This window comes from Mugil cephalus, chromosome 17, assembly GCF_022458985.1.
Source record: "Mugil cephalus isolate CIBA_MC_2020 chromosome 17, CIBA_Mcephalus_1.1, whole genome shotgun sequence".
NCBI lineage: Eukaryota > Metazoa > Chordata > Actinopteri > Mugiliformes > Mugilidae > Mugil > Mugil cephalus.
In genome coordinates, this window is record NC_061786.1 from 23,174,819 (window position 1) to 23,187,135 (window position 12,317).

Here is a 12,317-nt window from a genome sequence, read left to right on the forward strand (position 1 = left end):
AGAACTAGACCACCATTTATTCTGAAAATCTCTTACCGGATGTTTGCGCTGTGGTTTTCCGGTAACTTGACGCTCGCTGCTGCAGCTTCTCGTCTCTTCTTGGTGGATTTGGACTATTTTCATTTTTCTTTGGAGCTTTAAAACAACCCGATTTAAACTTTTTCCTCCCGTGTTCGTGGACTGACGCTTTCCTGGACGGATGAACGACCTTTAAGCCACGACACGAAGCACACGGTCCCGTCTTTAACCCGGTTTGTGAGTTAATTTCTCCTTTTTAGCCACCCGATGCTAGCTGGGTTAGCTCCTAAAAATGAATGAAGACTGAAGCAGAAATGAGTCAAACAACAGATGTTGAGCCAGAATTCTTTATAGTCAGAACAAATAAAACATCTGCCTCCATACAGGTAAAACTCAGTGATGAAGAAGAGCCCAGAATAAACATGGAAACATGAATAAAGCACCAATAAAATAATAAAATAAAGTCCAATAAGAGAGTAGGTAAAATACAACAGGACAACAATATAAATCAGTTTAAAATGGAGCAGACAGAACCAGCCACAGACCCAACTAAATATATATACATTATATAATAATACACGACCTGGACAAAATAAAACGTCTCCACCTGGAGGAGGAGGAGGAGGAAGAGGAGGAAGAAGAAGATGAGAAGAGGAGGAGGAGGAGGAGAAGGTCCTGGGTTTTCCCAGAAGAACATTACTGAGATCATCAGTGTGGTTTTAATGTTTTGGCAGCTCTGTTTCAGTTTCCTGATTAAAAAAAATAAAAAAGATTAAAGAACAAATCAACCTGAAAAATGAAACATTTTCACCAGAGGAGACGAGCTTTAATAATTACTACATAGATATAATGTAATAATATATATTATTATTATTATATATGAACTGAAGCTGTGTCTGACGTTTCCTGGTGGTGTGTTTGAGTGCCCTGCGGTGGCGTCTGTTAAAAGCAGCGTTTGCTTGTTATTTTCCGTGGGACATCTTTAGGTTTTTAGAGGACGCTCTGTGAGTTTTAACGAAGGAGTTGAACTGTTGAATCATTTATGAGCTGCTCTCCTTCTTTTCTTCCTCCGGTCGCTGAGCTGCTCTGAATCTGAAAGGAACAAAAAAACACTCAGACACTCGATGGTTTTTCCCACAGAGAAACTCAGGAAGACGACTTTTTCTTATCCTCCTTTTTTACCCTCAGTCTTTATAACGTTTCTGTTTTTCTGTTAAATTCAGACGTTTTATTTTCTCCTTCGTGTCTGACAGGATTCAGGAGGATGACGGATCAGGACCGAGGGTTTGTGTCTCGCTGAGAGGAGGAGGAGGAGCAGTAGGAGGTGCAGGATGGAGCGCGCTCACAGCCTCCTCCTGAACGAGGAGGTTCTGGCTCAGCTCAGTGAACATCAGAAAGCAGAGTTCATCTTCGAATGGTTGAACCACCTGAAGAAGCTGCTTCCAGTCACAGAACGGGTGAGAGATGAGATGAGTTTCCTGTCACGGTTCCTCTGCTGGTTTATTTAACAGCAGCAGCTCCATGAACCAATCAGAGCTCTGGACTCCAGCTGTGTTTGATGTAATACGTCATTTTATTCTGGTTTCATTGATAAAAGTCATTATAGGATTCAACCAACACAACAACTTGTTATTTTTAACTGTGTTCCAGCTTTGATTCCTCCAGAACTAAACCACTTAGAGAGATTCAGACTGTAGTGATAGAAACTTCAGAGTCTGGTCTTTGAAAAGAGACAAAAACCATGAATGAGCTCCAACATGTTCATGAGCAGGATTCAGTTACTTTGGCTATGTCCTAAATAGGATGTTTTTTTGCATATAGGTGGAATGATGAGAGGTTAATGTTAACAAACAGGACTTTTACACATAAATAAGTGTCAACAACACTAGTTGTTACTAAGAAAAAATAAATAGAAATAAAATAAAATATCAGATGGAATTAGATCTGTCGTCCTGCTACTGTCAGACCAGAATAGTTCCCAAACTGATGCTGTGGTTTCAGAGTTTAAGAATAAACCTGAGACCTGAACCGTGATACAGAGAGTCTCCTTTTTGATCTGTGATCTAATATATTCGTCCTTTATCACCAGTAAAACACACAGTTCTTTCTAACCAGCCACTTAGAGTCAGTTCAACAACCTTCCAGAAGCATTTGATAGTTGGACATTTCTACGAACAGTGGATCCAGTTATTTCCCAGTTAAGCAGCAGCTTCTTTTATCTGAGGCTCATTGAAAGTTTCTTCTTCTCCTTCAGGCCGACGTGAAACTCAACCAGCGGCGCCTGGTGGAGCAGCTGTCGGTGGTTCTGGTTGGTTCTCCCGGGCTGCCGACCCGCTGGCTGCTGGCCCACTGCCTGGCTCTGGTTTACCGGCTGGGAGACTCGCTTCCCTCCAGCCTGATGGTGGAGCGCTGCAACGACATCATCCGCAGCAGAGACGACTCTCCGTCCGGGCTCCCGACACGACTGTAGGTTCACACGGGGAAAGAAACACGGCTTTAATGTCTCCTGCACCTGTAGGAAGCGTCTTATGTCCACGAGTTAAAAGAACAACACAAAACAAGCACAAACGTCTGCAAAGAGACAAGAAACAGCTCCAAAAACATGCAAAACTAGTTTGAAAACAGCAGCGGCTGCTTAAAGTTTGTGTTTCCTGCTGCTGCCTCGTGTCCTTATGTCCGACGCCTCGTCACCGTGTGATGCTACGTTTCTGTGTTTTCAGGGCGGCCATCGCGTGTCTCGGCGCTTTGTACGAGCAGCTCGGTCGGATGCTGATCGGCTCCTTCAAAGACACGTTAGTGAACCTGCTGAAGGCCATGAAGAGCGCTGAGGTTTGTCCACGCTTTGAGTTCTGCATCAACAACGTCTGCAAATCACACGTTTATTCAAAAAGTTCTTAGGATCTGTAGTAGAGGAGGAATACGCTGCAGCTCTGTGTTAACCCAGAGGAGCCTGACAGATAATAGTCAAATAATCGTATCAGGTTTTTGTTAAATTTAATACATCTGGCATTTATTAACTGCCTTTATATTAGAACAGAAAAAATATACAGTTCCTTGTTTTTGTGGCATTAACATGAACATTTGTGATGCTCAGGATTCTTTTATGACCTGTTTATTTTGTCTGTTGCTTTTGTAAAAACTGTTTCTGGACCGGAATAACTAATGTTTGTGTCTCTGAATTGGTAAATATATATTTAATAGGTTATGATAATTGTTATAAAGGAGGTAATTAATAGTAATTATAATTAATAGTAATTAATAGTATAATAGTTTTTGTTGAATAAGTTCAGTTAATTTCTCAACAAACGAAAATAAACTTGGAAGAAAGAAGTAAGATCAGATTCATTATCCTCCACCAGGGAGGCGCAAAGTTAAAGCTACTGTGTCCAAATATGTGTCACCTCCTACTGGTGGAGGGAGTAATTACACTAACGTACAGAGGAGGAGGAGCTAGAGAAAGAGGAGGAAGAATGGGATGAAAAGGAAGAAGTAATTGTGTTCATGTGAACCGAGGAGACAACTACTGCAACATTAGACTAAACCACACATTTATAACAAAAAATAAATAAATGAAGTTCATGAAGGCGGCCATTTTGGAAATGTCTGCCCAAAGCTGTTTGACGACATCACAACTATAAACAACAGGAAGCTTTGGGTTAAATGTTGCTTTAATAACTCCTTCTCTTCCTCTTCCTCTTCCTCCTCCTCCTCCTCCTCCTCCTCCCCCTCCCCCTCCTCTCCTCCCCCTCCTCCTCCTCCTCCTGCTCCTCCTCCTCTCCTCCTCCTCCCTCTCCTCCTCCTCCTCCTCTTTCTCCTGCTCCTCCTCCTCTTCCTCCTCCTCCCTCTCCTCCTCCTCCTCCTCTTTCTCCTGCTCCTCCTCCTCTTCCTCCTCCTCCCCCTCCTCCTCCTCCTCCTCTTTCTCCTGCTCCTCCTCCTCTTCCCTCTCCTCCCCCTCCCCCTCCTGCTCCTCCTCCTCCTCCCGCTCCTCCTCCTCCTCCCGCTCCTCCTCCTGCTCCTCCTCCCCCTCCTGCTCCTCCTCCTCCTCCCGCTCCTCCTCCTCCTCCCGCTCCTCCTCCTGCTCCTCCTCCCCTCTCGCCCCTCCCCTCCCCACCGCTCCTCCTCCTCCTCCTGCTCCTCCTCCTCCTGCTCCTCCTCCTCCTCCTCCTCCTCCTCCTCCTCCTCCCGCTCCTCCTCCTCCTGCTCCTCCTCCTCCTCCTCCTCCTCCTCCTCCTCCTGCTCCTCCTCCTGCTCCCGCTCCTCCTCCCGCTCCTCCTCCTCCTCCTCCTCCTCCCGCTCCTCCTCCTCCTGCTCCTCCTCCTCCTCCTCCCGCTCCTCCTCCTCCTCCCGCTCCTCCTCCTGCTCCTCCTCCCCCTCCTGCTCCTCCTCCTCCTCCTGCTCCTCCTCCTCTTCCTCCTCCCCCTCCTCCTCCTGCTCCTCCTCCTCCTGCTCCTCCCTCAGTCTCAGGGTCGCTATGAGATCATGTCTAGTGTGGAGAGGATCCTACGAGGTTTGGGCGTCGGCGCCGTCCAGAGTCACCGTGACGTCTACAAGGCGGCGAGGACGTGTCTGACGGATCGGTCCATGTCCGTGCGCTGTGCCGCCGCCAAGGTAACGAGGAGAGTCGAGGAGTCACTGAGCAGAGCTGAATGAACCTCCGACCTCTGACCTCTGACCTCTGACCCGTCAGTGTTTGCTGGAGCTGCAGAGGGAGGCGGTTTTCCTGTGGACCAGCGAACTGGACAACGTGGCCACTCTGTGCTTCAGGGCCTTCGAGGGATCCAACCACAACGTCCGAGTGTCCGTCGCCAAACTGCTGGGGACTCTGCTGGCGGCTGCCGTGGAGCCCAGACAGCCCACGGGTACGAGGACGGGAGCAGAGACATAAACACGGCTCTAATGTCTGAAACACCTGAAACGTCTCATAACCACGAGTTATAAGAGACGGCGTTTTATTAAGTGTCTAATTTAACTTCAGACACATAAAACAACCACATTTTCTAAGCTTTTTTTGCTTGAAACGAGCACAAATGTCTGCAAACATGTAAAACTAACATCTGTTTGGACTGAATATCTGAGATTTGATGTGATGTTGTTCCCAGATTCGGTTCCTCATCCTGTAGAACGTTAAACGACTAAAAACATCCTCGTGCTCCTGCAGCTCACAGTGTTTTTATTTTTTCCCAGCAGCCCCCAGGCAGGGCGGCCGGGGGCGGAGCTCCCTGGAGGAGGTGATGGATTTGCTGTCGGGGGGGTTCCTTCGGGGCGGGGGGGGTTTCCTCCGAGCGAGCGGAGACATGTTGAAGGGGACGAGCTCCGTCAGCAAGGACGTCCGCATCGGAGTCACACAGGTGGGTCGATGCTTTGGCTGCAGGTGATGAAGCTCATGTCTGGTTTTTGGACTCATCGCCTTGTCCCATCACGTCCTTTCCCTTCCCGTCCTGTTCTGTCCCCGTCCTTTACCGTCCCCGTCCCCGTCCCTGTCCCGTCACCATCCTGTCACCATCCTGTCCCTGTCCTGTCACTGTCACTGTCACTGTCACTGTCCTGTCCTGTCCTGTCCCGTCCCGTCCTGTCTTGTCCCCGTCCCTTTCCATCCCGGCCTGTCCTGTCCTGTCCTTCCCGTCCCGCCCTGTCCCCGTCCTGTCCCTGTCCTGTCCCGTCCCGTCCCGCCCTGTCCCCGTCCTGTCCTGTCCCGTCCTTGTCCTGTCCCCTTCCTGTCCTCATCCCATCCTGTCCTTTCCTGTCCTGTCCTTTCCCGTCCCATTCCGTCCTGTCCCTGTCCCGTCCTGTCCCCGTCCTTTCCCGTCCCATCCTGTCCTGTCCTGTCCTGTCCCGTCCTGTCCTTTCCCGTCCCGTCCTGTCCTGTCCCCGTCCTGTCCTGTCCCCGTCCTGTCCCTGTCCCGTCCTGTCCCGTCCTTTCCCGTCCCATCCCGTCCTGTCCCATCCCGTCCCATCCCATCCTGTCCCGCCCTGTCCCCGTCCTGTCTCTCTCCTCAGATCTGCGTGGTGCTCGTCTCCACCCTGGGCGGCTCCTGGCTGGAGACAAACTTCCCGTCCTTCCTGTCTCTGCTGATGGAGCTAGCGTCCCACGCTAAGGCTACGCAGACGCCGGGCGACGCCGCCGTGACGCGCTGCTGCGTCTCCTTCATCCTGAGGAGCACGTTGGGGTCTTTGCTGGGGGAGAAGGCCCAGATCAACGCCGCCAAACAGCTGTGCGTCACCGTGGCCTCCCAGAAACGCGCCATCGGTGAGTTTCCCTCAGGGACGCGTGTTTAAGGCTTCACCTGGACGCAGGCTGATGACACGTGTGTTTAGATGCTTCACGTGGACGCAGGCTGATGACACGTGTGTTTAGATGCTTCACGTGGACGCAGGCTGATGACACGTGTGTTTAGATGCTTCACGTGGACGCAGGCTGATGACACGTGTGTTTAGATGCTTCACGTGGACGCAGGCTGATGACACGTGTGTTTAAGGCTTCACGTAGACGCAGGTTGATGACACGTGTGTTTAGATGCTTCACGTGGACGCAGGCTGATGACACGTGTGTTTGAGGCTTCACGTGGACGCAGGCTGATGACACGTGTGTTTAAGGCTTCACGTAGACGCAGGCTGATGACACGTGTGTTTCGATGCTTCACGTGGACGCAGGCTGATGACACGTGTGTTTAAGGCTTCACGTGGACGCAGGCTGATGACACGTGTGTTTGAGGCTTCACGTGGACGCAGGCTGATGACACGTGTGTTTAAGGCTTCACGTGGACGCAGGTTGATGACACGTGTGTTTAGATGCTTCACGTGGACGCAGGCTGATGACACGTGTGTTTGAGGCTTCACGTGGACGCAGGTTGATGACACGTGTGTTTAAGGCTTCACGTGGACGCAGGTTGATGACACGTATGTTTAAGGCTTCATGTAGACGCAGGCTGATGACACGTGTGTTTAAGGCTTCACGTGGACGCAGGCTGATGACACGTGTGTGTTTTAGATGCAGCTCTGACCGACGGGAACGTGGAGGCCAGAGTTTCCGCCGCAGACGTCTCAGCCAGTCAGCATGTGCTGGTCTGCTGCCTCCTGGAGCTGGGAGGACTGATCCAGGGACTGGGATCCACGGCCGCCCCACTGCTCACCGACACCACCACAGGTCTGAGACACATGTGTCCCCGTGTTGTCCCCCTGTTGTCCCTCTATATTTTGTCTTATGTTTAAAAGTATTTTAAGTATTAAGAGACTTTTTAACTCCTTCGTGTCCAGCCCTCCTGGACACGGTGGTCTCCGTCCTCCTCCACCCGGCCTCCTCGGCCCGGCTCGCCGCCGCCTGGTGCCTGCGCTGCGTCGCCATGGCGATGCCGTCCCAGTGCTCGCCGCTGCTGGACCGATGCTCCGAGCGCCTGGTCGCCATGAAGTCGTCCCCCGAGGCCGTGGCCGGGTACGGAGCCGCCGTCGCCGCCCTGGTGGCGGCCGTGCAGCACTGCCCCCTGGGAATACCACAAACCAAGGGAAAGGTGGGTTCATGTTATTATTATTATTACTGCTGCTCCTTCATGTTATATCTCGTCTCTTGTTCTGGAGCAAACGGAGGCGGCGTCATGTGCTCGCTGTGTGTTTGCAGGTGGTTCTGGCTCTGGCTGAAGACCTGCTCAGATCTGCCTCCCAGAACAGTCGCATCTCTCTGGAGAGGACTCAGGCCGGATGGCTGCTCCTGTCCTCCCTCATCACTCTGGGTAAAACAGCTGCACACGAACAAACAAACAGGGCGGATTAATCAGATTAATCAGATTAATCAGATTAATCACATTAATCAGATTAATCAGATTAATCAGATTAATGGTCGACGCTAAATGGAAAGAAGAAAACATCACATGTAGTTCAGCTACTTTCAGATAATTAATGTTGTCGTGTAATTAATTCGTCCAGGTCCAGCATTAGTGGAGCTTCCTTCCCTCCTTCTTTCCTTCCTTCCTTCCCTCCCTCCTTCCTTCCTCTCATCTCCTTGTCTCCTCGTGTGCGTCCTTAGGTCCGGCGGTGGTGGAGCTCCACCTGTCCCGCCTCCTCCTCCTCTGGCGTTGTGTGTTTCCTGCTTCGCTGAGGGAGCAGGACATGGAGCTGCGTCGGGGGGACTACTTTACGTGGCAGGTTACGCTGGAGGGACGAGCCGGGGCGCTCTGCGGTCAGTCTGTTTAATGTGTGTGTGTCTGTGTCTGTGTGTGTCTGTGTGTGTCTGTGTGTGTGTCTCTGTGTCTTTGTGTCTCTGTGTCTTTGTGTGTCTATGTGTCTGTGTCTCTGTCTCTGTGTCTTTGTGTGTCTCTGTGTGTCTCTGTGTCTTTGTGTCTCTGTGTCTCAGTGTGTCTCTGTGTCTGTCTCTCTGTCTCTGTGTCTCTGTGTGTCTCTTTGTGTGTCTGTGTGTCTGTGTGAACTAAACCCAGTGGTCTGAATGAGTTGTGTCTGTGTGAACTAAACCCAGTGGTCTGAATGAGTTGTGTCTCTGTGTGTGTCTGTGTGTCTGTGTGAACATAAACCATGTCTGAATGAGTTGTCCTGTCTTGTCTGTGTCTGTGTCACTCTAACCAGTGGTTATCTGAGTCCTTCCTGTCTCCTTCTCACTTCCTGCTGCTTCACTCGGGCCCTTGTCACAGAGACTCCTTTATCTCCTCCTCCTCCTTCCTTTCCCGTCCTTCCTCCTTCCTTCCTCTCACTCTTTTCCACCTCCTTCCCTCCTTCCCCCTTCCTTCCTTCCTTCCTCCTTCCTTCCTTCCCCTTCCTCTTCCTTCCTTCCTCTCCTTCCCTCCTTCCTCTCCCCTCCTCTCCTCCTCCTTTCCCTCTGAACCTCAGTGAGTGTAAATGTCTTGTTGATCTCATTAAATGCTGCTGTCAATGACCTTTGTGTTGTTGTGTTGTGTGTGTGTGTGTGTGTGTGTGTGTGTGTGTGTGTATGTGTGTGTGTGTGTGTGTGTGTATGTGTGTGTGTGTTGTGTGTGTGTGTGTGTTTGTTGTGTGTGTGTGTGTGTGTGTGTGTCTGTGTGGTTTGTGTGTGTGTGTGTGTGTGTGTGTCTGTGTGTGGTGTGTTGTGGTGTGTGCGTGTGTGTCTCTGTGTGTGTGTGTTGTGTGTGTGTGTGTGTGTGTGTGTGTGTGTGTCGTGTGTGTCTCTGTGTGTGTGTGTCTGTGGTGTGTCTGTGTCTCGTTGTGTGTGTGTGTGTGTGTGTGTGTTGTGTGTTGTGTGTGTGTGTGTCTCGGTTGCGTTGTCCGTGTGTTGGTGTGTTGTGTGTGTGCGTGTGTGTGTTTCCTCGTAGTGTCGTATGTGGTCTTCCTGGTTTGCCTGCTCTCCTCAGGTCGTACGGTGGCTCAGTGCGTTGTGCGTCGGTCGTCTACAGACTCAGAGTCTATGAGCTTCTGGCTTTGCTGCCTCCTCACACCTACCAAGGTCAGATCCTCCACCGCAGCTCAGCAAACCCACAACACCAGGACCCTGGTCTACGAGGACCCTGGTCTACAGGGACCCTGGTCTCTGTGGACCCTGGTCTCTGTGGACCCTGGTCTACAAGGACCCTGGTCTATATGGACCCTGGTCTACAGGGACCCTGGTCTATATGGACCCTGGTCTACAGGGTCCCTGGTCTACATGGACCCTGGTCTACATGGACCCTGGTCTCTGTGGACCCTGGTCTATATGGACCCTGGTCTACAGGGACCCTGGTCTATATGGACCCTAATCCCTTCATATCTTCCTTCGTTTCTTCATCTTGTCCTTCCTCTTGTCCTTCCTTCCTTCCTTCCTTCCTCTTGTCTGTCCTTCCTTCCTTCCTTCCTTCCTTCCTTCCTTCCTTCCTTCCTTCCTTCCGTCCTTCCTTCCTCTTCCTTCCCTGTTCCTTCCTTCCTTCCTTCCTTCCTCCTTCCTTCTACTTCCTTGCCTCTGTCCTTCCTTCCTTCCTTCTCCTTCCTTCCTTCCTTCCTCCTCCCTTCCTTCCTTCCTTCCTTCCTTACCATTCCTCTTGCTCCTCTCTTCTTCCATCCTCCTTCCTTCCTTCCTCCTTCCTTCTTCCTTCCTCTTCTTTCCTTCTCTTCCTCTGTCCTTCCTGTCCTTCCTTCTTTCCTCTCTTGTCCTTCCCTCTTGTCCTTCCTTCTTCCTTCTTTCCTTCCCCTGTGCCTTCCTCTTGTCCTTCCTTCCTTCCTTCTTCTTGTCCTTCCTTCCTTCCTTCCTTCCTTCCTTCCTTCCTTCCTTCCTCTTGTCCTTCCTTCCTTCCTTCTTTCCTTCTTCTTGTCCTTCCTTCCTTCCTCTTGTCCTTCCTTCCTTCCTTCTTTCCTTCCTCTTGTCCTTCCTCTTGTCCTTCCTTCCTTCCTCTTGTCCTTCCTTCCTCTTGTCCTTCCTTCCTTCCTTCCTTCCTTCCTTCCTTCCTTCCTTCCTCTTGTCCTTCCTTCCTTCCTTCCTTCCTTCCTTCCTTCCTGTGGTTTCCTTGTTTTGTGTTTCTTGTTCTTTGTTTCTTGTTTTGTCTTTTCTTGTTTTGTTCTTTTTGTTGTGTGTTCTCTGTTTTGTTATTCTGCTTGTTTGTTATTGTGGGTTGTTGTGGGTTATTATGGGTTGTTGTTAGTTGTTGTGGGTTATTGTTGTGGGTTGTTGTGGGTTATTGTTGTGGGTTGTTGTGGGTTATTGTTGTGGGTTGTTGTGGGTTATTGTTGTGGGTTGTTGTGGGTTATTGTGGGTTGTTGTGGGTTGTTGTGTGTTGAGCTGTTTCTGATTTTGTTGTTTTTGACGCTGTATAAATAGAATAATGTTTTTCCTGCTCGTCCCACAGAAAGCTTCGGTTTGGTGATGAACCAGCTGGTGTCTGATCTGTCCTCTCAGGACAACCTGAACCAGCCCCAGTGTTCAGATCTGACCCTGCTGCCCCCCCTCTGCCACCAGGACGACCTGCCGCTGGTCGGCCCCGCCCTCGGCCCCGCCCACCACAGGTTCATAGAGGAGCAGGTAAAGTCTCAGCGCTGCAGGTGGCGACGCTTCCGCTTCCAAGGATCAGAATAAAGTTGAGTTTGCCTTCCAGCTCCACGGCTACAGCTCTGGGGGCGGGGCTCTGGACCACGACGCCTTCAGTCTGTGCCAGCGGGGGGAGGACGTTCCAGCTCCGCCCCCTCCTCCCGCCGCTCTGACCGCCGCCGCCGTCCGTCTCTTTGGGACCCTCTTCCCTCACGTCATCTCCGCTCAAAGGTACCGACACAAACTAACACACAACGTCTGATTGGTCCTTTGGTTCCATCTCATCCTCTTCTCATGGATCAGTAAAGGATGCATAAGGAAGTGGAAACAGAATTAACCACATGTTAAGGCTCCGTATCCATCTAAAGTATCGATACCACGGCCGGTATCGGTATCAGATCGATACCACGGCCGGTATCGGTATCAGATCGATACCACGACCGGTATCGGTATCAGATCGATACTCGTGTGATGAGATCGATACTTTTATCACAGTTTCTCTTCTATTCGTCCAGTAAATGAATCCTCACAGAGTTCGTGCTGCTTCTCTCCAAGTCTCCAAGTCTCCACCTGTAATAAAAGGTGGATGTGGACGGAGACTGATACTCAGATCCTGGTATCACAACTGGACCTGATGCTGTTGTTGAAATGCGTCGATACTTGGAAGAGAAGACGGAAAATGAATGAGCAACATTTCGTCTCTGAGCAGTTTTTATATTTATTATTATATTGTTGCTTTTGTTTAATTATTTTACTCAACTGATTATTACTGACTTTATTTCCCACTGTTGTTGTGTTTGTTACATTGTTACTTTTTCTTATTTTGCACTAATGATGTTTTTTCTAAAACAGTTGTGTAGTAAAAGAGGAATTATTTAATTTTTATACTGTCAAATTTCTTTATATTTTAATTAGTTGTATATGTCTAAATATTTGTCCTGTATTTTATCACAATCAACAAACTAACGGGAAAATTATGAAGTTATTCAATCATCATGACATTTCAAGATAAAGAGTCGGTATCGGTGATACTCGCCCTGTATTTACTTGTTTTTTTATTTAATTTTTTAATCATATTAAAGGCGGCAGGTTTTTATCCGTCTCTGTCTTTATCTGTCTCTGTCTCTATGTCTCTGTCTTTATCTGTCTCTGACACATGAGTCCATGACGATGAAACTCTGTTCTCTGGGTGCGGTTTGTGTCTCAGGGTGAAGATACTGGAGCAGTTTGTGGAAACGTTGAACCAGCTGAAGGGTCAACGGCAGCAGAACGTCCAGACTCACGTGTGCGCCGCCCTCTGCAGTCTGCTCAAGGTACTGCACCCGGGTCC

General features: G+C 49.9%; 1 protein-coding gene across 1 annotated transcript in view; it reads left to right on the forward strand.

The window, feature by feature from the left end:
- Positions 1 to 58: 58 nt before the first annotated feature.
- The window catches only part of heatr5a (HEAT repeat containing 5a), a 30,375-nt gene continuing 18,116 nt past the window's right edge, over positions 59 to 12,317 (forward strand). Inside the window, exons 1-16 of the mRNA XM_047611360.1 lie at positions 59 to 251; positions 1,272 to 1,475; positions 2,273 to 2,484; positions 2,739 to 2,847; positions 4,477 to 4,626; positions 4,706 to 4,877; positions 5,206 to 5,366; positions 6,016 to 6,265; positions 7,007 to 7,162; positions 7,273 to 7,523; positions 7,631 to 7,742; positions 8,036 to 8,192; positions 9,309 to 9,439; positions 10,809 to 10,981; positions 11,055 to 11,218; positions 12,195 to 12,300. Coding sequence (XP_047467316.1) covers positions 1,350 to 1,475; positions 2,273 to 2,484; positions 2,739 to 2,847; positions 4,477 to 4,626; positions 4,706 to 4,877; positions 5,206 to 5,366; positions 6,016 to 6,265; positions 7,007 to 7,162; positions 7,273 to 7,523; positions 7,631 to 7,742; positions 8,036 to 8,192; positions 9,309 to 9,439; positions 10,809 to 10,981; positions 11,055 to 11,218; positions 12,195 to 12,300 — 2,430 coding nt within the window. The 5' untranslated portion in view covers positions 59 to 251; positions 1,272 to 1,349. The remainder of the gene's footprint in view (positions 252 to 1,271; positions 1,476 to 2,272; positions 2,485 to 2,738; positions 2,848 to 4,476; positions 4,627 to 4,705; positions 4,878 to 5,205; positions 5,367 to 6,015; positions 6,266 to 7,006; positions 7,163 to 7,272; positions 7,524 to 7,630; positions 7,743 to 8,035; positions 8,193 to 9,308; positions 9,440 to 10,808; positions 10,982 to 11,054; positions 11,219 to 12,194; positions 12,301 to 12,317) is intronic.